Below are 26,837 nucleotides of genomic sequence, written 5' to 3' on the forward strand. Positions count from 1 at the left end.
GAATTCAAAGCTATATTGGGAGATGATGGAGGTAGGCAACGCAAAAAAGCAGAGGCGAAGACCAGGACGGGGCATTTCAGAATCTGTCCTAGATTAATGGGTCATTCTTAATCTCCCATGGTTGGTATCCATATTAAACCCCCCCACCCAATCTTAATCTCTGACCTTTGTGATCTTAATGTGAGAGAAAGACACGCCTGACAGTGGGGGGGGATTTGTGGCTGGAGGATAATTATTCAAAGAGGAAAAGAGGGCGACTTTGATCATCAACAGAACGGACATTAACATATTGAAAGTGCAACATTTCTATTTATTGTATTTGAAACACACACACAAATATTGATCAATCAGATTCAGTTTAGGAGAGTGTGCTTATTTTATTATAGTGTGGAAGTTTTCGGGTCTTGTAACAAACATAAAAAATAACACAAATCTAACAGTACTTTAAAGAAAAAAGGAGCCTTGATTTATGTATAGCTGACCTCAAAGTCATACTCAAATACTCATATTCTTCCATATTTTCAACTCTTTAGTCCGTTTTACTATTAGAGAACTTGCTCCCTCTGTCCCTGTAAAACGCTTGTTAAACATCACGTACATTCTCTCTACATCAGTTACCTGCTCTTTTGCCTCAGTGTCTTGCCTGTCCCTGTACAAGTGTTGTTCTCTCTGTCACTTCATCCCTTTTTTCTGCCTCCGAGTCTGTCTATCTCTTTCCTGAGGTGTGAGATGGTCGAGCGGATGGCTTTTCTCTGGGGATCGGTCGGTTCTCTCTCAAGGTATCGAGTGAAGTGGAGGATGCTGCGACTCAGGAGGGTGTCTGGAATGGAACTTCCGCCCCCTGAGCGCAGGAAACGCTCTGCGGCTAAAGCCAAGTTCTTATCCCAGTTGGCTGGATAGTCCACCTGGGCATCCACTATTTGACAATACAGCTGTTGATAAAAACATGGCACTCAGGTGAAAAGATTTATACAATGCAAGGAAAACATTAGGAGAATGAAAAACATTAGGCTATGGGCAACCCAATTGTAAAGCATTATTTTAGCATTTAGGTCACTTATCAAGTTATGTACCAAAGAACTGCCAACAATAGCCAACATCTTAGCGCAGTAAACAAGCCAATATCTGATTAAACATGGTTTCTATTGATTTTGAATTAGGAATTCATTGTCAATTCAATATCTTAGAATGTGTTAAACTGATTGAATCGCACAGTCAATGGTGAAAGTCTCAAAATAGTTCAAAACTAACCAGATGTGTAGAAACCAATTCTCACTATAAACTAGTTTCTTATTAGCATGCATATTATTGGCATATTGGCCGTTTATTAATACTTATAAAGCACATATTTTGCATGAGCATTTTCTACATCCCTAATCCTACCCAATACCTAAACCTAACCACTACCTTACTAACTAAAAGTAGTAGTTAATGGTTTGTTAACAGCATGAATTGGACCTTAAAATAAAGTGTGACCACACTTTAATTCTTATAAAGGGTGTGTGATGTCATTTCCTCCTCACATTGTAAGAAATCTCATATAGACGAGACTGCGCATCTCCCTCCATCCTCTCAGCAAGGTCAAACAGAAAGAAGGCTGTTTTCATCCTATACAGTGATGAAAGTGTACATGGAGGTCTGGTGAAGGTATGTCTCTAAAACAAAAATCAAGCCAACACTGAGGAGAGTAGTCAGTGTATTACCTGCCCTGCCACATCTCATCATTGGCGACTCTCTCCCAGGAACCAGGATGGAAGCTGTCATGATGAAAATAAAGAGAAAGTCTAAATACACAAGGCACCTCAAATATTTCATACACAGACTGATATGGGACAGTGCGATAAACTAGTCAAGTTTGTCAACTTAGAAGAACCACTAAAGCAGCACAGCTTCGTGTTTCCTTTTTGTAAACATTGCAGATGGAATCAACTCATTTTTGTCCTGTATGGACGACATTAAAACCAGCCAGTAATCCATTGGATCACATTTTACATATTTTTAAACCGTACAGCTGATCTTCAACCTCCCCTGTCTTTGGAAACTCTCTCTGTGGCGAACGGCACTCCATTTTCTGCCTTTCTCCCTCTCCTCTACATGGCTCATAGACGTGCGGCCTCTCCTTCAAAGGAATATTTTTGCGTGTGAATTCCCAGTTAATATTTGGCTGGCAGGCAGGGATGGACACGCTTGTAGTGGGTGAGAGGAGAGTAATGTCACACCATTCAACCCCGATTAACTTGCTTGAATACCAGCCGGCTGCAGAGAGCCTCAGTGCCGGAGACTAGAACTAATTTCACTTTATACACAGATATTGACACGCGGCAGTTTAGAAAGTCATTAGGGTGGGGTCAGCAGACTAATAACCACTTTGAAGCTGGAAATGGAGGCTGTCTGCGCAGCACAGAGTCAGACCAGTGTTTAAGTGAACTTTAATATCGATCAAGAGCGGAAAAACCTTTACAGAACTACATGAGAAGGATTAAAACACAGAGGTGGGACGCATGTGATAAAAGATGTTCAGAGTGATGCTATCAGTTACAAAAATACTACGGTGATAATGTGATACAAACGGTATTAACATGATAACCAGGGTAGTTCTAAGAAAACCATGGTATTGACAGTAAAGTTGTAGTTCAGTCCATCAGCTACATTTGAAGTCTTTGTTAAGAACGAATCCTTAAAATAACGTTAGTTAAACGTATTGGAACCTTGTGTTGGATTCACACAACATTCCTCACAGGAAAACTCGGCAAGATTTTTTTTCTTTTTAATTCTAATTGAAGAAAAATGATCAATATTTTGCATTCCTAAAAAAACACTTAAGACGGTTATTATCTTTTTTTATGATTGGTTTTGAGAATAAACTTAAAAAGAAACCAAATTCTCTAAATATTAAAAACCATAAATCTTAAATATCGCAAAGTTACGATAGCGAAACGGGTAAGACGATGAATCTTTATTTGGTTCTTGCATATGTGATCGCAATTCTTAATGTTAACTTGCCGAAGAGTAGTATGGTAATAAGGAATGCCGTATTGATATAATGATGGTTATAATGAATACTTCTTATATTATAACACTAGCTAACATTTTACATACAAGATTGTTTAGCATAGTTTGTGATCCAGGAGAAAATACTACAGACAATCGAGACTTTATTGACTATACTAGGAAAGAAATCTAGTCAATAGTGCCCTCATCATTTGTGTTTAACACAGTAAAATGTATACAGGTTTAAAACAACGATGACAGCATTTTTGGGTGACCTATGCCTTTAAAAACATTCTAATAGTTTGTCTTAAGATCATTTTTGTTAATCTGTCCCCTGGAATTTGATCCTTCACTAAAAGTACCAATATCACAGTCTTTTGTACAACATGTCATGGTTATGCAATGCGTTTGGGACATGCACTATCAAGGTGCTTATATACTGTACATTGTAAACAACTTCTTCGGACATACACTACGTCATTTTAAAATACAGTGAAAATAGAATGGTACATGAATATGAGAAGCTTCCCCTACCAGTACTGACTTATATTATGGTTGATATAACAATCTAATACTACCTATTACATCCTGTCAGACAGAGGATAAATGGCATTGCCTAGGTAGTAAACTATACACTAGTGTAAGTGATGGGCTACCTGTCGTGTGGCTGGCTCCAGTTGTAGAGGTTAAATGTGCGCTGGGCCCATTTCTCAGGTTCAAAAGGTGTCTTCACAGGTACCAGCTGTTCACACACGCCCCAGGGCCAACGAGAGAAGCTCCTCTCCCAGCTGGGGTCGCCCTCGTTTAGGCCGATACACACAAACACCGGCCTGCTAGAGACAACCAGAACAAATTCAGTTCCACACATACTCCCAAAATATAATGCCTGGTCATTACTGTGCTTTTAAAAATAACAGTGATTCTATAATTTCATAACATTGATACTGAATAACAACAGACACAACAATATAGACCACTTTACGATATGTAAAGACTGGTCCGGAAGCACTTTTGGTTTTATAAAAACCATTGTCATCTTAAACAAATAAATACATCTTAAAGATATTCGTTATAAATGTTCTGTTGGTTGTATTTTGTTCAAACCAGCGTTGGACCAGCGCTGTTTACGTTCTCCAAAGGGGTCTATAACATCATAATGGTTAGGCAAAGCTTCTAACATTGTTTAAAGATTCATGAATTTGCTTAAAATCTTTTAATTTAAATGATATAGTAATTGAAGCAGATGCAGCACATTGTGTCTAACTTTCCCATTACCCATCCATGACAATACAATATAAAGTGGACATTTAATACCTTAATGCTGAATGAAAGCACATTCACAGAACAATGTCATTCTTATACCTATACATTATTTGATCTGTTAAACATATATAATACTGTTTGCTGCAATGTTATAGTATTTATAAAAGTTTTATTAATGAAAGCTATGATAATCTGTTGCCATAGAGTGCTTTGTTTTTGTGTGTTTTCTTTAGCCATTTTTTTAGAAAACACATACATGAACACATATATCATGGTTTTATAATTTCCCATTTATATTTGCAATTTCTGCATAATTCAGCGAAAACAAAATGCATCCAAAAAGTGACAGGAGCAGGCAGGTGGTTTTTCATGAGAATAGTTACTATTACGGCATGAAAATTATGACTCGCTTCTGTGCTTTTATCTGAACCTTTTCCAACTGCACCTCTTGTGTTGTGTATTGATCCAACACTCCAAAGTATAAATCTTGAATCAAAGAATACTCACAGAAACATACAAAAACCAAGCAGGTCCTTGTTTGTTTCCCCCATGTGTTTATTCTCTGTTTTCTTAGTTCTGACCACCATAAAAATAGTGCTTGAGTGTATTGCCCCCTCTCTAAGGCCAAAGGCTTTACCAAGGAAATACTGCCTTCTGGTGGAGGGAGGCAGTATTGATTTATTTTGCTGTACCATTACTGGATTTGTAATGGTAATTGCTTAACTGTGTTTGCATGAATGCACAAAAAACAGATGGGTGGCAGCACATATACTGTGTGCAATTGTGTATGTTAAACGTAAGCCTACTGGGTATTGTGCTTGAGAAACTGTTCAATACTGAAGGTTTTCTTTTTCGCACTGTTGACAGGATCCCACCAACGTCCAGGAAACTTCACTCTGGGTAGATGTTTCTGGAGTTTTGCCACATACCAGCCATATGTCATCATCTGCATTATATAGAGGATTTTGTTAATTCAAGCTTGACACAGTAACAGAGAGGCATGATGGGAAGGTCCTGTTCCTTCACTTTACAATCAATGAATAGCTTTATGAACTTTATGTTGGCTGTAAATTCAAACAAAATAGCATTTTTCGTAAATTAAATGGTAAAACAGGACGCTTGCAACATCAAATTTGAGGGTTTAGTCCAAACATACACCTATAAAACACATAGTCTGAGTTCCATTGGATTGTAGCATATGCCAAAACCGCAACCGAATTTGATATTCGCCATAGTAACAACATCTATAACTTAAATAACGTACATTTGTTATATATGATTTCAATGACATTTTCAGGCCCAGTTTTAGACCGATTTTTCATGGAAGCGGCTAGAGAAATAATAACAGGTGTCACAGATGACTGACCTCCTGGTCGACAAGGCTGAGGTCTGGCCGGAGCCCCTGGCAGTAGTGAAGGTAGCGCAACGTGTTGCCAGGGAGATCACCTCGCGTCAGCACCAACGAGCCTTCCGGTAATGAGAACACAACCTCACGAGCAAACCGGTCCACAATGTCATTGCTGCTTTGATCACACTCTCTGTTGACACATATACAAAACAAAATTCTGTATTAAAAGCAAAACTGCTTGTGACCCTTTGATTTGCATAGCAGCCGGATTTAATCTTTTTACGATTTTCATTGTTACAAAGCAGCTGTACAAGAAACATATTGACTATAAGCAAAACATATAAGGTTATGCAACTAAAAACTAAAAAAAGGTGAAAACACAGAAGACGTCACCTACCAATCATAAAAAACATTCAGACACACCCACACACAAAACACTCCACACACAACACGCACCAACACACACACACACTTATGTGCCCACTGACAGACACACACAAACGTTTCCAGATCATTTCCAGAATTTCAAGATCATTGTTGACAAGCTATCTATCTTAGAAAATAGGGTTCTTATTAGGTCATGCACTGAACCACGCATAACTTTAAAAGCAAGTACATTCACATTCATTCATAACTATAAAAACCACATCAGCTTGAAAAGTTAGTGAGGGAACATGATGATGCGTAACATTATCGTTCCTTCAGCTGTTCTGCAGTCAGTTCCTCTGCTTCTCTCTGAGCTGTGAGGTGAGAAGTGACGTGGTGGAACATCTCTCCGCTGTAATCAGCCTCGGACAGGTGTGATGAGCCCTGACAAGAACGTCCGTCTCACGACTGATCAAAGCGCCGCGGACTGTGCCTGTGATGTACCAAACCTCACCGTTCTAATCTACGTGACTGGCGTTGCTAGGATGCCTAATCAAGCACAGAACTGGGCTGCTTGACTAGCGTGGCCAGGACAGCAAATCAAGCATAGAGTCAAAGCGGCCGAGGAGAGCAAGAGTGCTTTTGCTTTGATGTGTGCTGAAGCATGGAGGAAATGAGAAATTCAGTGAGTGACTGTCATGGCCTGCCTGATCAACCACAAATGCACTGGAAAGTCGGACTCGGAAGGTTCAGCGGGTTTGTGATGCATCCCTTCAAAGACTCATAGCAAAGTAATGAGGAACTGCAATTTATTAACAATTTTCAAAACAAAATGAGGTGCTGAGTGGCAAACCTTGCAATAATGGTACCAGACTGCTGTTAGACAAACTGAAAAAACAACGCACCAAACCCAAAGTCGATCATTCACGTGACTGTGGGTGCATGGCTCACCTATGGTTTGAATTGATCATGTGTGATATGAGGCCTACAGTGAGAATCCAGGCCCCCGTGTTCCACAGCACACCCCAGCCCAGGCGCCCGTCCAGCCAACACAATGTCCAGCTCAGACCCAGGCCAGCCAGCACACACACCCCTGCGTCAGCCTGCAGCCAGAACCGCTCCACCTAATGACATGAAACCCATTCGGCGTTTTCATTTAGAAACAAATGCGAAAGAATGACACCCTATGAGATGTTACCGTTCACAAATTGTCAGTCTGACTCACTCACCACCCCCAGAAGCAGTGGCTTCTCAATATCCAGATTCGCTCTCCAGGCAAAAAACATAGAGTAGATGCTCACCATGATGAGTATCAACCACACAAAAATAAAGCGCCCCCTGGAGGTCAGAACCATGCCACAATTGAGGACAGTTATGGTATTGGGATCAATATCTTGTCAGAAATGTCAGTCACCTGTTCCTCAGAGAGAAGAGAACGCTCAGCACCGCCAACAGCAGCACTGGAGTAGACAGATCATTCACACAGTGATTCCACTGAGCCCTGAGACACAAAACACACTCTTACCAACACATACATGTGTGTGCGTGCATGTCTCTTAAGATTGACACAGACTCTGTAATCTGAAAACATAGACATGTGATCCTTTATGTGTATAGGAGTATGTGCGTTTGGTCTTTTTTAAATGCAGTCTTGTGACAGCCTCTCTCGTCTATCTGTTTTCCAATGGCCAATGTCCCTGCTGAAAGAGCCCGTGCTCTAATACCCATCTCTCTGACAGCTTATTTAAGTGGTGTGTGAAAGCGAGCGAGCGAACGTGTGTGTTTGAGCTCCTTATGGCAGGAATATGCTGTGACATGCTTGTTGTGTTTCCCTCTCTCGCTCTCACCTGTCCATCACGCTATGTGGCAGCCGTGGGGGGTGATGGGAAACGGGTGATTGGTAATAGCGGGATATGAAATAAGCTCTCTCTCTCTGGGGAACACCCAAATGTATGATGAGGGTGGGCTGTGGAGGCCTGAGTCTCTCTGGTGGTATGTTATACTAAAGTCTCTGAGCGAAAGCCAGAGCGAAAAAATATAATACGGATTTATTATTCAAAAGGCAAAATGAGATGAAGATTATTGAGCCAGGTTTAATATCTGTGATGGTATTTATGACATATTGTTGGTATTAAGGAAAATAAAGCAAAAAGAAAATTTGGAGCTTTATAGATGGTTTCAGCCCATAGAAATTCCAACCATATTTTTAAACGTACAAGTTAAATTTTGATTTACTCATCCTTCTGCAGACCACAAAAGAAGATGTTTTGAAGAATGTTGGTCACGCCAGTACCAATTCACTTCTATTGTATGGAAACAAAACCAATGCAAGTCAATGGGTACCGCTGTTGTTCGCCTAGCAATATCCTTCAAAATATCTTCTTTTGTGTTCCGCAGAAGAAAGCCGTACAGGTTTGTAAGAAGAGGGTGAATAAATGATAACAGAATTAAAATATTTTGGGTGAACTATCCCTTTAAATCTAAATGTGCCTCATATGTTTAGATATTCTAAGGACATACTTACTAAAAAGTTAAACCTAAAACCTACTTTAGAGTGAATCAAGCGTTAGATTTAAAAGCTTAAAACCTTTATTTTGGATGCATTGGCATTTCCTTTTAAATTGAACATCCAGTCTCATTCAACAAATGATCATTTACGGTGATATCGGATAACAAGATATCAGAACTGATCCATCAGTAGGCCACAATTTTCATACTCACTGTAACATCTTCATGAAGTCCACGCTTTCTTCTGTTTTTGCCTGAACCCAAAAATATAAATAGGTGTTGCATTATAAATACTGTATATTCTTTATTATATAACATAGACACAAATAAAGACAAAATCAATATAATATAATGATATCAATATAATCATTCTATTCCTCCATACACTACAATCTGACAAATAAACAAATGACATTGTGTTTGTGTCGGTACCAGACTGAAGGTGCCATATTCAGCTCTGAGCAGGTGTGTGAGCAGACCACTAAGTGACGTCTGGTCTCCCCAGCTCCAGCGAGCTCTGTTCAGATAGGAGGAAATGGGCAGGTAGATGTAGGGCACGAAGCCAGCTAGAAAACACGTCCCCAGAGACAACAGACCATAGAAGGACAATCCCTGTGGGTAGAACATGTCACTTGTAATTGCGAACCCTCTCCTTTACCAAATGTCTAAATATACAAACTGACACTTTTTATCAATTTGCTTAAAGGGGTCATATGGCGCAAACACGTGTTTTCTGTGTCTTTGGTGTGTTATAAGTTGCCCATGCATGCCTTAGACACGAAAAATAGCAAAAATGTAAGTGTTGGAACACAAAGCGTTCTATCTAAATCGAACCCAGACCTGCCTACAAACATGCATGGTGTGTGAAAAACACAGCGGTTTTGAACCTTAAATCGTGTATATACATTGCTTTACATCTAAAACCAACGGTAACGTTTTAGAGTGTCATATGACCCTACTGTTGTCAAAGAATAAGAATTAGTTATGTTGCTTAAAAAGTATTTAAATTTACATTATTGATATTTCCCCAAATGATAAACACTGACAAAAATCCCCTTTATGGTCTAGTTAAGCTTCAGTGTCTATTAAGTACTTACGTTATGAGTGTAGAGGTGCAGGATTGCCCAGGGAATTATTACAGCAATGTATAAGACCAGTGTATGTTGATTGCACATGCTCAAACCACAGCACAGCGCCCCCCACAGAGCAAACTGAGAAAAACAAAATGCTAAATTGCTCGCAACCAAGATGCAGACAAAACCATGATTTTGAGTACCTGATGGTTTGGACTATATTACCTTCTTCTTCTGATGAACACTTTCTGCACAGTGGAAACATGCAGAGAGGGTGAACAAGATGCCCACAAACAAGTTATTAAGGGAGAAGACTTCAGCCATGACTGACCACTGCCATACCAGCCTGGACACTGCGAACACCCCGCCTGCCAGGACGGCACCTGGACCGGGCCCTGACACCCTGTGCAGACAAAAAACGTGGACTTATTCTCGCAACACTCTTAAAAATGAATGTGCTTGAAAGGTTCTTCACGGCGATGCGATGGAAGAACCCTTTTTGGTTCCACAAAGAACCACTTGATATGATGATGATATGATATTAGCTCATTTGTAAGTCGCTTTGGATAAAAGCCTATATTAAAGGCCAAAATGTAAATGATATTATACTTTGTTGTCAGACGAGTCTGAAATTTGCCTTGCATGACAATACCATATTCGCACAAGAGTTGACATGTACAGAAACATTAGACATACACATAACAATCTTAACAGGACATTACCATTCAGTAACAAAACCTTCACACCATCAGAGTCACATCTTAAATCTTTGATTTTTGCTTGGATATCTTGTTCGACTCTGATATCGCTTGGTATACAAATAAGTGCTTAAGCCTCGGTTTGTTGAAACTGCGAACTCTGTATCTCCTGTTTGATGGTAATAATTCAAATTCCTTGACATGATTGGAATTGGAGGCTATGTTGTTTGCTAGTCTTACCAAGCTGTTGTGATAAACTGAATCATATAACTTCTCTAAAGGCCGACCCTTTCATTTGAGAAAGCAACTTGGTTTTTAACATAACAGATCAACTCTTGTACCGTGTAGAAGTACAGTACTGCAACATACTCAAAATCCTAAAGAATCGCAAAAAGATCTGTCTTCTTACTCCAAAAGACTTAAGACGCCGTTGAAAGTATATTCTTTGCCTGTGTTACAAAGAGTATCAATGTGATCTTTCCAATAGAGTTGATGATCTATCACTACCCCAAGTACTTGTATGCTTTAACCTGTTTAATACTTTCCTAATGAATAACAATATATGATGAGTGAATATCATACATAGAAACGAAAAGGATCTCTTCAGTTTTACTGGTATTGATGACAAGCTTATTACTTTCACACCAGTCCACCAGCTTAGATTACTGTCTGAATAAACAGTATCATCAGAATACTTCAAAACATATTGGTGTTCGATTTCAGTTCGACGGTCATCTGTATGCAATGTGAAAAGTATGGCGGAACTGAGGTACTCCCACATTTGTTATTATAGCAGGAGACATAGTTTTATTCACTTTAACTCTTTGAACCCTATTGGTAAGGAATGACATGTACCAGCAAATCAGTCGAGAATTTACTCCTAACTGTACTAGTTTTTTAACAAGAGTATTAATCTGTATTGTGTTGAATGCAAGTGAAAAATCCAAGAATAAAGCCCTTTCAGTGATTATTGGGTTTATCCAAATGTTTCGAGATAATGTGTACCAAAGTGTCAACTGCATCTTCTGTACTATCTTCTGAAGCAGCAGTCTTTCTAAGCATTTTCCAATTACTGAAGTAAGAGCTATTGGCCTGAAGTCCTTATATTCCTTTGGAGATTGAGTTTTTGGCAGTGGTTTTATGTTTGCAGTGTTCCATAATACAGGAACAGTATGCGTTTCGATAGAAACCTGAAATACAGGCTGCCATACCGAATCTGCAAAGTTCTTTAGAAGACCTGGACTACAGCCATCAGGATTAACTGCTTTTTTCTTGTTTATGGATCGAAACATCAAGTAAGATTCCTCACATCTTACTTATTAATAACAATTTTCTGAGAAGATAAAGGAGCTACACCATCTATAATTTAACTGCTACATTTTTGCTTGTTGATTCAAATCTGGTAAAGAAAGTGTCCAATTCTTTCCAAAGCATAGTTCATTATCAGTTAAAACCGATCTAGTTGGAGAGGAAGGTGTCAATCCAGTCATCATTTTCATAGTATCCCAAGCCTTTAAGTATTATTAGTTTGAAATGCTTCCTCCAAGCGCTTCTGTAAACTTATTTTTATTCCCTCAATTAGATTTTCAACTCATGTTCTATTTGTTTAAGTATCCTAATATCTTTATTCTTAAAGGCAGCTTTTCTCAAATATATAATTTCTTAAATGCCCTTTAATTAACTACATTTACATGCTGTTCAAAACCAGGCATCACAGTATCCAATTTATACCGGTATAAATTGCCAAGCACTATCGCTGGTGCATCCGAGTGGCTGAGCTGTAGTTCATGAACGTGGTCCGCTATCAGATTGGCTGCCAGGGATGTTTTCCCACTTGGTGGAACGTAGGCCGCAAACAGCCAAATGCATCCAAACTCTCTGGGCAAATAGAAGGGTCTTAAAGTCAAGCCGAGAAGTTCAACATTTGGATTGCATATCCTGTATTTATTACACGGCTCGTTAGAATGCTTGATTCTTATTGGCCGGTTAAATTAAATATAATTATGTATTTTAACAACATATATGACATTATATTTACAAATGATTCAACCAATTTGCCTGTATGTGACGTTGGAACATCGTTTCTTACCTTAAAAAACGAAAGTAAGTGGCTTTCCCTCGCGGAAGGTCTACATTCGGTAAAAAATATTTAATAAAATATTTCTAAATCACATTTCATGTCCAGTTTTTTTCTCATGTGGCAAGTAGCCATGTAATAGGCGGGATAATGTACAAACAGCCAGCTGTTATCGCGAAATAAGCCCCGACAGTACGATCAGGACACGACACGAAGCCACAACAGGCTTTATCCCTTACTTGACTGAGAACGCGGTTGACAGAAAGTCGATGCATTTGTTTAAGAGAAATTTTCATAATAACAACGCTATAGGCGATCGAGATGTTTGTTTCACACTTAATGATGATGACGAATGCACCCGCCCAGAGGAGGCAGTGTTTTTACTGGCTGAAAACTAAAAATGCTGTGTTCGTCACAGGAACTTACAAAATGCCTAAGTCATTTGCCAGAAAAACAAGCCACTCGTTTCAGCTTACATTTTTTTTATTGCCCCAATCAATCCCATTCTACCGCTAGGAAATAAAAGTATAAGTGTTATTATAATTCCGACTGCATTAGTCTTCAAGTCACATTCACTTAGGATGCCATGAGGGTAAGCAAAACATGGGGAAATTTTGATTCAAGCCTGAAGTATCTCTTTAATACAACTCTTTCTCTGTTACCCCAAATTAAAAGACAGGGATGAATATAAATGTATATGAATATAATATTGTAAACATAAAAATATATTTTATGATGATAAAATTTAGATTTTTTTCAAAGCATTGCAGAACTTCTGGTATATTTCATCACATTCGATAAATCAACCTACCTAATATAGATGTAACAGTGGCACATGGGCATTTTCGTGCATTATGGAAGTGGCATTATTTTTCAAGGTTTCCTAGATCTCATTCGGATATGTTTTTTAATGATTTGACTTTGCCCATTCGACTTTTGGTTTAGGGGCGGGGTTAGAGTAGCCATTTATCGTTGCTTTGCCATCTTGTGACGCTCGCGTCTTAGCAAAATAGACTTTGTGGCTGTGGTTTTAGTGTTTGGAGTAGATATGGTGGTGGTTAGCCACATCCTGAAATATGTGCGACTTATTTTGATATCAGGTTATAAATATGCAAATGAACATACACAAGCGGTCTGTATCTCCAAAGTCATGCTGAGTGACACGAAAAACCGTCGTGATGAATGACGATGCAAAATGGAGATTCGTGTCTATGAACACGAATAAAAAGATTCCAAATTTGGTGCCTATGCTACGAACTGCCTTGAGAATATATATACACATACATTCTCAGAGAATGGATTTGTTACCAATATATAGAATTACCTGTTTATATTTTAATAAAGTACCCGATGACAGATATCAGATAAATATCAGTCAATGCACAAATTCTGTGAATTAAGCTGCAATAATTCCCAACAAATGGATAAGTACTGGCTCTTCTAATAACATGAAATAGATACCAAATGGTCATTTTCATGTGCTCATTTATAAGGAATATGGACCGTTATTGATGTGACAGTTCACCTATGCTTCATTAAGAGAGACTTCACATGTTCTTTAAACCACCAAATACTCACAACTGACGGTCAGTACGGTCAAATCAGTACGGTGAAAACCTCATCTTCGTCTTAGGCTGACATTTGTATTGAACTTCCTCATGTGTATGCTGACCTCTTCATCACGTCATTTTTTAAAAATGTGTTAAATAAATAAATAGTCAAGAGCAACCCCATCAACCCCCACCCCTCTCATTTCCTTAATGGTAACTGAGGCGACTTAAGGATAATCTGCCACATGCTAAGACCCACCACTTATTAAAGACAGACAGGGTGACCGAAAAGAGATGAACGTGTGTGTGTGTGAGGTAGAGAGTGATGAAAAAGTGAGGTCAGAGAAGATGAAAGAACGGAAATGGAGAGGAAAGAAGTTGTGAAAACGCACAAGAGAGGGAGTGAAAGCAATAGAGAGCTGTAGAAGAAACCCCTCAGCCCGGTCTCAAGCATACTGGCTTGGAAAATTTTAGCGGGCTTGACAATTAAAGGGGGGGTGTGCGGGGGGAGGAAGTGAGGCAGTATGGCCCTCTCCTCATTGTGCCGAGTGGCTTAGAGTCCTCATCAGCCTATCAGCTAAGTGACAGGCGGAGAGCTGCTCTATTCAGCGGCACAGATACACGCCGCGGGCCAAGCGGCTGCCAGCTCCCTCCTGACCCCGCAATCCCTCGCCGCTGACAGCTTCAAGCTCCATGGCAAATTAGGCGCTCTCACATTACAATCGCACAAGACAGATTCCATTAACGGTATCTGAAATTGAGTAGAGAGCAGGGCCCTCGCCTTATCAGACCTGACTCATAAGCAGCGGCAGCACCGCGGAAGCTCGCTCGCTTAATCACGAGCCATGATACCATTTAGACGTTTCCAGCGCGCTTCTGCCTGCCGCTGTGATAGTCGGCCACAAAAAGAGTCTGATGAGACTTAGGGAAAGGGGAACAATGGGGCTTTCGCAGGGAAAGCAAAGTAAGTCAGAAAAGAAGGGGAGCGGAATAAAGTGCACGGATGGAAGAAAAGGATGGTGTTCGTGTTTGGTGGGGAGGGTGGGTATGCGGGGGTCTGCTGGAACTCACGCTTGCTGACTACTGTTTTTCCTCTCTTTTCCTTTTTCTCGTATTTTCTTGTCTCGTGTGAGACGTGAGTGTGTGTGTGCGCGCATACGCGCATGTAGTCGGGCTAATAGCTTGTCAAAAGCAGACGGGGGGATTCTTGGTGATATCGGCTCTTCTCTCTAGCCTTCTCACGCACACTACGGAGGGGGTGAGGAAGACGGGTCCCGGTGAAGGTGCGGACTCCCCGCAACCTTGATTCCACCCCGCTGCGTACCAATTAACCCCCTTCACAGGCTGGAGGTAGGGGGGCTGCGCCGGGTTAAAAAGCAGGAGTGCTATCCAGAGGTAGGGAGAAACATCACATCCTCCCCCTGTCATCCCTTCAATGGGGCAGCCTGACAGTCGCCTGGCTCGTCTTTATTCCACTGAAGGGTGCTTGACACTTCCCGCTTTAGGAATGTCAGACAGTTTGAAGGAAAGCATGTGACATGCCCTTCATTCCTGTACATGCAGCACTACCACCACACTCTCTTGTTAAGCGAGCGAGAGACACTTGAGAATAGCATCAAAGAGGCGTTTGCTCCTAAATCGGCACAGCATATCCTCCAAAGATGCTAAAATGCCAACTTGAAATATTAACGGGTTTATCTTAACATCATAAACAAACGTCAATGCACATGCGCACTTTTGTGAACCCCAACTTAACCTCCGTTACACATTCACAAACAATAAAGTGTCTGTAGATTATGTCTGATAACAATCAAAAGAAACCAAGAAGAACCGTTACTTGACTAAACTTGTCTCTCCAATACTTTGAATTTAGACTCCGATACCAAGCTCAACCTCTAGAGGTCAATGTGCCAATGTACGGTTTGTTTAAATGCGAAAAAGTACAGGACCCCATTCAACCAATAGTTTATTTAATCAAATGAACATACAACAAAATTCAACAAATCGTTTATTTAATACAATTCATTAAAATAATGATACAAATTTATATATTAACATAAATTAAATTGATTATATTATTAGACACTAGACAAACACAAACCGGAAGTTAACTGGGGGCCAGGCGCACGTGTGTCCAATGAAACCTTTTTGACCCAACGCTGAGCATTTTTTAGGGTGTAGGGTAATGTCTCACTGACAAACAATAATGATGTGATTCATAGGCCAGCCAAATAGTGCAATGGTAAAATATCTGGATGAACATGTGGACGCTGTACGGTAGATTAAAAGATTTGGCAACCTAGCAAATTTCGATCAGAATTATAGTTATGTTAATACATGCCATTAGAGATATGCACCGTATTTGGTTGACTCGTCTCTTCCGGCAGGGCAGTGTGTGTTAAAAACTAATCACTTTACTCCTCCTCAAACAACACAGTCTGTGACACAACAATATTCTCCAATTCAATGTTAATCCCCTTACTGACGTGCGTCATGTGAACAAACCGCATCACAGAAATAATGAACTATGCATTTGATTTGGCAAATGCACATTTTATTTTCTTCTGTTCTTCTAATAAAGTCATTAAAGTGAAGTATTTTGCAGCTGTATGGAACGTATGTTTTCCAAGAAAAGCTGATCTTTTCCTTGTATGACTTCCATTAAAAACTGCCTGTGGAGACAGTTTAGAAAATGTAATAGTGGAGCAATATTGACTTCCAATGCAACAGACACAATCTTAAAGCTCCAGGCAAGAGGAAATTAAAGTGATGGCATAGCACAGAAAATGACCCTATTTCCCCCATTCTGAATGGGGTAATGAGGGTTAAGATGTCTTCATTAAATATCTGTTAAGGAAAAATTACTGCATGGGTTTAAATGGTGCCGTTGGTCATGTAGAGTTGTGGAATTCAAGGCCCAGAGCAGTGAGGTTTTTAATGGCCCTTACGGTGTTAAATAAAATCACTCCATTAAAAGCAATCGAGGAATGCTGTCTATTACAATAGAAAATAATGTTGATTTATTTTATGCTTATTTAAGCAAAAAAGAAATGTATAGTAATGGAATTTGTTACTATTTTACAAGGTAGACAGTTGGAGTGAATTTTTACGTTATGAATTATAGAAAAACATACAATTAAACCTAGACTATTAAACCAACTAAATTAAAACTACTCAACAGTTATCGATTCTTTGTGGAGGTCTCCCCGGAAGTAAAGTTTTGGCCACATTTGTTGAAACATCTATATGATACATAGTTACATTTCCAACGTGAATTTTTGTTTCATTGCTCTATACGGAAGAATAAAATGTATTTTCAGTGGTACCCAACAGAAAACCACAGATGCAGGTTTTGCCAAACATGGCAAAATGTGCTTAAGCTGCCAGGAGCTGTTGTTTCTGCGTCGATGAATTACCTGAGGTATGTAGGAGGGGGCAGCCAAGGGACGTGGGAAATTACACCCGTTTTTATTTTCATTTTAAGTACACAAAAATAGACCCTCAATTCTGAAACTCAAACTGGTGAAGAAACTCAATGCAAAATAGTATCGGGGCTTAGTATAAACAAGAAAGACACTGTGCACCTTCGCATCCCCATATTTACACATCTCAACACATTGTAATGTATGTACTCCAAATAAGCAACTGATTAAAAACGCAGCTCACCGCAGAGAGCAGCAAGGTGACTAAGAGTGACTTGTGGGTCCACTGAGGAAAGCACAGTCACGGCCATATGGTAAAATGCCTTATATGGCGTGGACGCCCGAGGACAGGTGGACGCTGGACCAGCTCTTGGCTGGTGCGCATCCACACAGGTGCGCTGGAGCCGGGGCTGAGGTGGACGTGGGGAGTCACCTTCGGCAACCACATGACAACTTTAATTATGCAATATTGCGATGATCTATGGAAAATGCAATGGTAGAATTGTGCATAAGCTTTTGCATAATTTTCAAGCTTGAGAAAAGGTGGTTAGCAAACACAACTAGTTATTGATGAACTTGGAAGCTATGTGTAATTCGTCTTGATATTAGCCAACTAGCCAGTTTTGAAAAACAGCCTTCCCTGAAGTTTTATTGTACTTCCCTATTTTCTCAGGGTTCACAAAGAGTTCTCAAATACTAAGAACCCCAAGCGTAAGCCTCCGAAAGATTCCTCCTAGTCTGTAATGCAATCAATGGGTATAATTATTATTGAGGCCAGGCAGCTATCCTCAAAGGCTTACCCAGACAATGGCTTTGCACAGAGAAAACAAAGGCATGTAATGTGACTCTCCAACCATGACGTTCAGAAACGTTTTCTATAATTGACAAATCAAAGAAAAAACGAGCGCTAGGATGCGAGTAACACTGCGGAACACTACAACAGTCCGTCCGTCTAATTTAACTTGGAACATCAAAGACAACGTCTATAGGACTGGTATAGTTTTGCCAACTTCAGTGGGCAATTACGGTGTTATGGATGTGACATTTTGCGTTATGGACGTGACATAAAAATCTTGTATGAATGTATTTGTTGTTTATAGAGTCTGAACATCAGATAAAAATTCTAAATTTTCTATTTTAAAAAGGGAAATAAACATGCGTTATTGGAAGTGACAAAAAAATTGTTTTTGGGAGACGAAAAACTTTGTAGGATTTCTGTGAATTAAAATGCTCAAACCTGAAGCAATAATACCCAATGAGAAGGGATGCCTCTTTATTGAACATAAAATAGTACCTTCATTTAAATTTTCATGTGTCCATTTATGAGGAATATGTACCGTTGTGGATGTGACAATCCTGAAAATGGCACTTACAACAAATCATGCACTTAAAATAAAACAAATGCTTTTAAAACATGAAAAGAGGCCTCCCTCGTATTTGAACCACCAAATGTTTATATCTGTGCTGTTAGCATAGTAAAAACTTAATAAAACGTAATACAAATAAAATTGTTCATAAAAACTTGACAAAGGTTGGCATTTTTACGGAATTTCCCTAGTATTTTATCTGACTTTCAAATTTTGTTGATGATACGTTTACCAAAGAGTTTTGAGAAACCGATATCTCGTCTTTAAATCCTGCACAACAACACATGCATTCAAGCCTTGATGCACTGAAATTCCACTAATGATGCAAATGATGGCAGAGCACATATAGGGCACAAAATGGCCATGCTCAGAGTGGTGTCGGGTGCCAGGGTAGCAGCCTGGGGGCAGGCCTGTCCGGTAGTGTCCCTACCGGGAGTGGCATGCCACCTCAGCATTACCACTGGGCACAGGCGAAGCACCTAAGGACCCCAATGCCAACCCAGAGGGGAGTCCCAGACTGTGCCGGAAACTCTGAAACCCCTAAAACATTCCCTCCTCCCAGTTCTGGCATGCCGAGCCTGCCAGCTACTGGTCTGAGCCCAGCAGAGATGTACGAGGCCAAACCCCAGCCTGAGCCTGGACAGATAACCATCAAAACCCATTATGCTTATGTTTTCAATTAAAAGCACAGATTATGCTCTGAAACTTAAGGGCTAAGGGGGTTTTGCGTGCAGGTCTGGAACGAAATCCTAAAGGCCATCAGCATTTGAAGGAGGATGGTCTGTGGGGTTGCAGAGGCCAACGGAAATGACTTTTTTGGATGCTGTAATCCAAAATTGGATCTTAATCCTTTGAGGTTTAAGGGCAGAGGTTGCATTGGGCATGTAACGGCAGCCAAATCTCCGGTCAGCTTGGCTGGCAAACTCAGCGGAGTGGGAGCACACATAATTCACATCATTTGCAAGAGTCACGTGTAGACACTAAAGTACATGCGGCAGCAACTGTCCGTTTAGACCCTTTATTTTCTGATTGAAAAACTAAAGGCGTGTGGACATTTTAACATTATTGCAAAAGGAGAAAATAAGTGCATGTGAGTATTTGAATTTGCATATGTTTGAAAGGTTGCTTTTATGGTGCTGTAAACTGAAAATAGTTGTTTCGGCCTTGCAAGAGGACCATGCTGCATGACTTGTAATATCCTGATGTAAGACGGAGCTGACAGGAATGTTCAAATTTAATTTTAATTCGGGACTTGAACTAACTATATATTTCAATTGCTATATATAATTAAATGATCTACATGGTGAAGTCAGTATGTTAAGTGCTCATGTGCCTACACAAACTAGAGTGGTTCTCAAACGTTTTGTTGTAAGGCCCCCTTTGTGTAGGTGCATCGCTTTGTGGCCCCCCCAAATAAAGACTTAAAAATTGTATTAAACCAAAAAAATACAATTATAGAATGCTGTAACATCAATTATTTTGTTTGGTAGTTGTCTTTTTTGTATTTTTTTTATTGTACACAATTTATGGTAGATTTCTATAGTACAATATACAAACACTGTGCCCCCCCCCGGATCCATTTTGAGAATCACTGCACTAGAAGCTCCAAAACCAGCATTTAATACTAAGTATACATTTAAAGATTTATGAAACATAAACAAAACCAATTTTTGTGTTTATCCAGAATAAAACCATTCTTACAGTCTATTCATAACAACAATTCATGTAATCTTGGTTTTACGAATGAATTACTGTACACTCAAATTATTTTTGTTCGTATTTCATAAATCTTTGTGTGGACAAGACAACCAGATGAATACAACATGTAAAAAAATGTAGGGAACTTTAAAATGAATTATGGCATCGGTTCAAGTGCTGTTGACAGAGCAGACAACAACCGTACCAACACACAGGGTACATCAAGTCCACAAAGTGAGCATACAAAAACAATCAAGCATATCGATTGATCTCTCCCAATGTCAATTTTTTTTTATTAATTTCAATGTATTTAATGCATTCTTGCTCTCAGCCCACTATTCAGTTATTTGCACGTTCTGTTCATCCTCACTACAAGTGAACCATGTTTAAGTCTAGGCTGTCACTTCGCCTCGCGAAAGTTTTGGCCATGGTTTTTGACAATGAGGGCATTGCATGTTACCCGCTGCCCATGCAAGCTTCTGTCTAATTTGGCTACTGACAGACACATTTGCAAAATGGTGTCGTTTGATTGGATGCTCAGCCTTTGATGTCAACAACTTTGATATGCTTATCTATTAACAATTATAGTTTGTTCCATTATTGTATTTAGATTTCTGATTCTCATTATTGGTTTTGTACCGATGTACATTATCCCTAAAGCTTTGATCAAAAGTCTGAGACTGGCTCACCTGCAGACAGTAAAGCAGAGGGCCCCGCTTGCTCCGGCTCCAAAGACAGCGCACAAGACATTGATACTGTGTGTCGGAGAACTGAGAGGAAGCAGCGAGAGCATCAGAGAAGAGAGCATGGTGAAGAGGGGGTACCCTGGAGGATGAGCCACCTGGGGGGGAAGAGACAACTGTAGACTCACTCAGAGAACATTCTGAAGCAAAGATAACAGCAACAAATCTAGTAACCCCCTACACACACACACACACACACACATCACCTTGCAGTTCAGCTTTCAAAGACAGGCCTTACTTTTGCGGGTAACAGCTTCACACTGTCCCCCCTCTTCCCAAAAGCCTGATCTGCTGTCTCCTTGCTTTCCCAGCAATTAGGCACTAAGTCCCCTCAGAAGCGATAAGGACCAGAGCTATTAAAGACTGTCTCATTCCTACTGGCCTGATAACACACACAGGCACAGCAGGCTGAGAAACGCAGCGCTCCAGAGCAAAGAAGAGGGATGTAAGAGGCGTGGTGTGGATTGGAAATTGGTGGACAAGCGAGTTGGTAAAAGCCAGTGTGAGTTCAAGATCAAAGACGGAGAGAGGGTCCCAGTCAATTCATCCTTCTAGATCATTTCAAAAGGCTGGCCACACCATCGGTTTATTGGAAAGAACGGCGGTAATAAAGAAAGGGTTGACGAGTGACCACACTTTGCAGTTGTGTGACATTAGTTTTCATTAAGGCTTTAGCGCAGCATTAACAGTAACACATTTATTTTGAAATTTGTAGTAGTGAAGCAAAATGTTGATCAACCTGTTAAAACGCAACATTTCAGAGACAATAAAAATATAAATAATTCATAACAGTGGCATTATGGTGGGGATAAAGGGGAGAAGGAAAACAATACTTTAATAATGAATTTGAACTCCATGGGAATAGACTTTTGCGAAAAACATCTTTGTCCTGTGTCAGCCACCGTTGTGCTTTGAATGATTTATTATTTAGATATAATTATATATTATGAATCATAGGCATCATTTGGGGGTGGGACAGGTGCAACATGTCCCCACCATTTTTTGCCGTAGCTGGAATCTGGAGTCAACTGCACTTGTATTTCTATTTTCTTTCGATTTTTTAGTTTTTATATATGCATATTTTAAATCTGTTAAAAGTTCATCATTTTAAAGTTGTATCTGTAATTTTAAATGATCTACTTTTTAAAGATGTCTTAAGCATTACACATTAAATTTTTCCTTTGACAATCATTTTATGTAAAGCACTTTCAATTACCTTGTGCATGAAATGTGCTATGCAAATAAACTTGCCTTGCCTTTAACCACTGAGTCCGATGGCAGAACAGTATTTATACAGACTATTTTCACAGCTCTGTTTCCAGTTACATCACTTTTAATAACAATTTTAAAGGAGCAGCGTGTCTTTAGTAAACACACTTGAAAAGTAGCTTTTAGCTTTCGGAGTTCTAGTTTCAAAATAGCTTCCCCAACCCTAATATCCATCTATACAAGAAAACGGATGAGACAATATGGTAAACAGATGGCAAGGTCGGGAAGAACACATTTGGAAGTGCCAGCTAGGTGGAATAGAAAGTGCACGTGTACGTGTGTGTGCGCCTATGACTAGTGTGGAAGAAATGCCTGCACTGGAGCCACCTGACATGCATCACGGAGAGGAAAGCAGATGCGTTGTTCACTCTGTAAGTGTGTGGCAAACGGCAGAACACACAGCTGCAGAGCGGTAGGGGGCAGTCCCGCTACAAGGAGTTTAAAGGAGAACAGATCCACGACTCCAGGGAGCAGGAAGGGAGGGCCTGCGGCCCGGAGAGAGCCCTCCGACCCCGGGGAGAGCCGCCAGACAGGCAGGCCACACGGACAGAGGGAGGGATTACTGGCATAGTGACACCACCACGGCCTCCCTAAAAGGATCGTGGCGGCGTAATAAACTTTATTAAATAATAAACTTATTATAACTGTTAACCCGATTTAGTTCATTCTTTGCGGCTTACACAAGTGCACACACGCATGCACAAAAAGGAGAAGGGTTGAGTATAATAAGCCTTATACCGTATATAAGGCGAAGCTCACAAAAGCCATCGCCTAACCATTCAGTCTAATTGGATTTGAAGAACAGGGTTGCAAATTATAGCATTCTCTAGTCCTAACTTAGTAAAAAAAGAGGATAAAAAACCTGTGGCCTGAAAAGTAAATTAATCATCTTTCCTCTCCCCCCATACTTAATTAAACTTCCTTAATGCTTATAAGAGTTAATGAATGGATTGATTAAACAATGCAGCTAATGCTTACCCCCAGCTCACAGGCAGCAGTCAGCAACTCTCCTGTGGTAGAAAAACAGAGAGGGAAATTAATGTAAACCCAATAATTATTATTAAGAGACAAGTCCTGAAAGTTTTCCCAAATCAAATACTTGCACTGGGTTTTGCATTAATTTGCCCGGATCAAAACCTGCAAAATTTTCCCAGTGTGACATTTCCTAAGCGACACGCGCTCATTCTCTTGCATCGCACACACGTCCCCCTGATCCCTGAGCAGACAGATGCGCACATACGAACGCAAATCTGTTTGCTTTTCCCGTATTCTGTGACGCAAGGTGCTCGCATAGAGAGCTCAGCATCACTGTATGGCATAAAGCGTGAACGTGCCCACGAGGGCGGTTGCTTTTTAACATAGCCACGCGCATAATGCCACCCCTTAATCTCTATGGGGGCGTGTGAACTTTAGTGATACCCCCTGCTTCTTTCATAAGGGCCAATTACCCATGTTACAATATTATACAACTTAAAAATGAAAAATCTGTCATCGTTTACTCACCCTAAGGTTGTTTTCCTATGAACACAGAGAAAGATATTTGGAAGAATGACCCAGAATTGAAAATGTCTAAAACTCTTTCAAATGTATTTCTTTGTGTTCATCGGAACAAAGTAATTTATACGGGTATGAAAAACACGAGTGTGAGTAAATGATGACAGAATTTTCATTTTTGGTGAAACTATCCCTTTAATATAAGCAATGCATAAACATATATAAACATATCCTGGAAAGCAAATATTGGAGAATCTTATTTATATTTCGCTCATATTTTATTCAACGTAAGGAACACGGTTGTTTGTTTTGCAAGATGTTGGCATTTGGCTACTTTCTATTGGTATAAATACACACTTTGAGAGAGTGTGTTTTTGAAATTACAAATGTTTTTGATATGACAACCAGCTCCTTTTTTTTAAATCTACATATTAAAAATATGCATCTAACCTCAGTGCAGAGATCAGTGGACAAAGAAGTAAATTTGGATAGGAATCCTGTATGTTTTAGCCAGAATGTATAAATCTAAGCAATGCTGCCTGATGCAATACTTTCCTAAACACTGTTAAATCCCATAAACTGTGCTATGATGCAATACGAAATGTTCAGTGCATCCAAAACATTTCTGAAATGGTTAGCTGGCACTTCCAGCATATCACCAGCGGCCGTCTGTTTTCGTTGTCACGCTGGAAGTCTTCTATCAGAAGGTGCAGACCCCTCACATTTCATCGCCTGAATTTTCTCTGCTTTCACTGTCCTATTTAGAATGGAAATAAATACACACACACTGAGGCCAGGTCTACACCATTTCAAAGCGTCTGGATCTCCTTGTAATCAAAATTTTTCATGTTACACCTCCCAATTTCATTCATGGCGGTGCATGTGCTGCGTCTAGAGCTGACAGCGGTACCCAGTCCCTGGGAGGGGCCACGAAACAGAGAAAAAGACGCAAATGCAGTTGAGCACAGGGCAGCGGCGGAGGAGCCAAGTGCCCTTTTGATAGCACACCACCGGGCACCCACAGTAGCCTTCCCCCATCATAATCCCCCTCATTTGCACACTCGCATTCCTAGACAACAGCGGTCCCGCAGGGCGCCCGCTCAGCCTCTCCGGGGCGCAGCACACCTAACGGGATTAGAACTGCGAGACGGAGACCTGGAGAATTTCTGCCGAGCATTCAGCTGTCGCTATCACGGCAGCATCCTGCCATGTCCCTAAATGCCACGCTTAAGGGGTTGGCTGATTTTTTCTCTTTGTAAGCCCTGAACCAGCTTCTTGCCCCCCCAAAGCCTTCAAAAGCCACCTTGCCCGTGCAGATGTTGCTTAGCTAACCGAACAGCAGCTGCTTGTTTGCACAGCCCCAGAAGAAAAAAGGTTCATTTCGTCGACACATTATGGAACCTGATTATACCGAGGACATTTCAGAAGCACTGCTTACGTACAATTTTGTATTTACACTACGTCGGCCTGCGCGGCGCAATGCAGTCAGGCCGTTGTACTAACATAAGTTGGTGAAACTGTCATAATTTGCATCGAGCAAATGAAAACACAAAATAACTCTCCCTTTCAAATAAAACTGTCAGAGAGTATAACGCTGAGAATAACAAAGTATGACGATCAGAAACGAAATATTTACATTCACATAGTCTTCTGTGCATGATACGGCTCAACAGACAGGTAAAAGGTCCAAACTGGTAAGAAATGTTACAAACAGAATTTGTTCTCAACACAGCATTTAATTTCCCTCTGGTTTCTGGTGAATGTTTGACCTCACAAGAGGGATTCATCTACTGTTCTCATGACAGCTTTGAACAGAAAACCGTAGTCCGACCATGGCCACATGTGTACCAATAACATCTTTAGTCATCTGTCACACTATTTCAAACATCTTCAAACACCTCAAATGCATGGATTGATAATATTCCATTATTGCCATGACTAACATTTTGTTCCTGAACATTAAAATATTAACAATAAGTGCTAGAAAGGTAAAGAACATGGAGAGTAAACAAGTAAAAGCACCAAGAGACACATTTCAGACACATTTCCACTCTCTTGAAAAAGAAGACGTCTGAATAGCTTACATCTTATTTACCGGTGGTAATAACAATCATACGTTTTAAAGGGTCGTAATAGTGTTTGGAGACCCTGTAGGTTCAAGTTTACACGTGCATTTGGAAAGAATAACAGCATCTCTATAGGACAGGGGCGATGGTGCAATATGCTTCGCTGTGATAGGCTGCATGTGACGTAAACACAAACATGTGTAATCGTACCTGAGTCTCCACCGGGCACGGTACGCGGAGCACAGGGAACATATACCGCTAAAACACCGGCGACTGTTGCTCCCGTCAGCGTCCATGTCAACTTGTCCGACGACATTTCGGACGTTTCTGTTTTTTGCGCTTGTTTTTACGTTACATACATAGTTCTTGACTAGCATTCTGGGGCGCAGTTAAAGACATCGAGCGAAGCTAGCATGTTGTTTGTATACTTATAAACGGAATACGCAGACATTACACAGGTAATGTGTTGCATAACCGGTTGAAGGTACCCGTTTTCCTGTTTGCGGCATGCGTTAATGTTGATAGCAACGCAATGTTGCCGTGTGTTGCGATCGTTTAAAGAGTTTAAAAGAAGCGTAAAAAGAAGCGCAATCGCTTTGCGTAACAACTATGCAATTTCATTGACTGTATTTACATCCCGTTGTGGATTTGAGACTTTCTACGTCGGCTGGTAAGGAATTTGACTTCCTGGTTGGGCGTGGTTTGTAAGAATATGTACCATATTAACCGTAGTAACCGGTTCCGCGGAAACGTAAAAGTGAAAGAATGTCTCTTTAAAACGTCGTAGAGACATTTTAAGACTGTACGTCGTTTTGACTTATTCAGTAGTGATTGTATTTCGATAGAAATTAAGGTTAATTTGATGTCAGAGATGACATAACTACAATTTCAACAAAAGTCTGTC

General features: G+C 40.2%; 1 protein-coding gene across 3 annotated transcripts; it reads right to left on the bottom strand.

Annotated features, from left to right (window-relative positions):
- Positions 1-291: 291 nt before the first annotated feature.
- tmem260 (transmembrane protein 260) lies at positions 292-26,630 on the bottom strand. Of its 3 annotated transcripts, XM_079458174.1 has the most exons (17): positions 26,529-26,630; positions 26,144-26,272; positions 23,352-23,383; positions 21,051-21,202; positions 9,775-9,952; positions 9,574-9,687; positions 8,909-9,088; positions 8,690-8,730; positions 7,383-7,469; positions 7,198-7,306; positions 6,920-7,092; positions 5,621-5,792; positions 5,061-5,200; positions 3,648-3,824; positions 1,704-1,757; positions 1,524-1,608; positions 292-932 (listed from the first exon to the last, which is right to left on the bottom strand). In XM_079458174.1, exons 2-17 carry the CDS (start codon positions 26,247-26,249, stop codon positions 678-680), a joined length of 2,055 nt encoding a protein of 684 aa, XP_079314300.1. In that variant the 5' UTR covers positions 26,250-26,272; positions 26,529-26,630; the 3' UTR covers positions 292-677. The 3 variants fall into 3 exon arrangements, with proteins under 3 accessions (XP_079314300.1, XP_079314302.1, XP_079314301.1); XM_079458176.1 differs by lacking the exon at positions 9,574-9,687 and having other exon boundaries at positions 26,144-26,620; XM_079458175.1 differs by lacking the exons at positions 23,352-23,383; positions 26,529-26,630 and having other exon boundaries at positions 26,144-26,303.
- Between the last annotated feature and the right edge of the window lie 207 nt (positions 26,631-26,837).

Source organism: Barbatula barbatula (genome assembly GCF_947034865.1).
Source record: "Barbatula barbatula genome assembly, chromosome: 6".
Classification (NCBI taxonomy): Eukaryota; Metazoa; Chordata; class Actinopteri; order Cypriniformes; family Nemacheilidae; genus Barbatula; species Barbatula barbatula.

Excerpts from the sequence above, each read along its gene's own strand:
- tmem260 (XM_079458174.1), bottom strand. The coding sequence starts at position 26,249 with ATGTCGTCGGACAAGTTGACATGGACGCTGACGGGAGCAACAGTCGCC. Across the intron at positions 9,089-9,573 it reads TGCACCTCTACACTCATAAC|GGATTGTCCTTCTATGGTCT; the intron begins GTAAGTACTTAA and ends TTCTACCCACAG. Across the intron at positions 8,731-8,908 it reads AATATGGCACCTTCAGTCTG|GCAAAAACAGAAGAAAGCGT; the intron begins GTACCGACACAA and ends TTTTGGGTTCAG.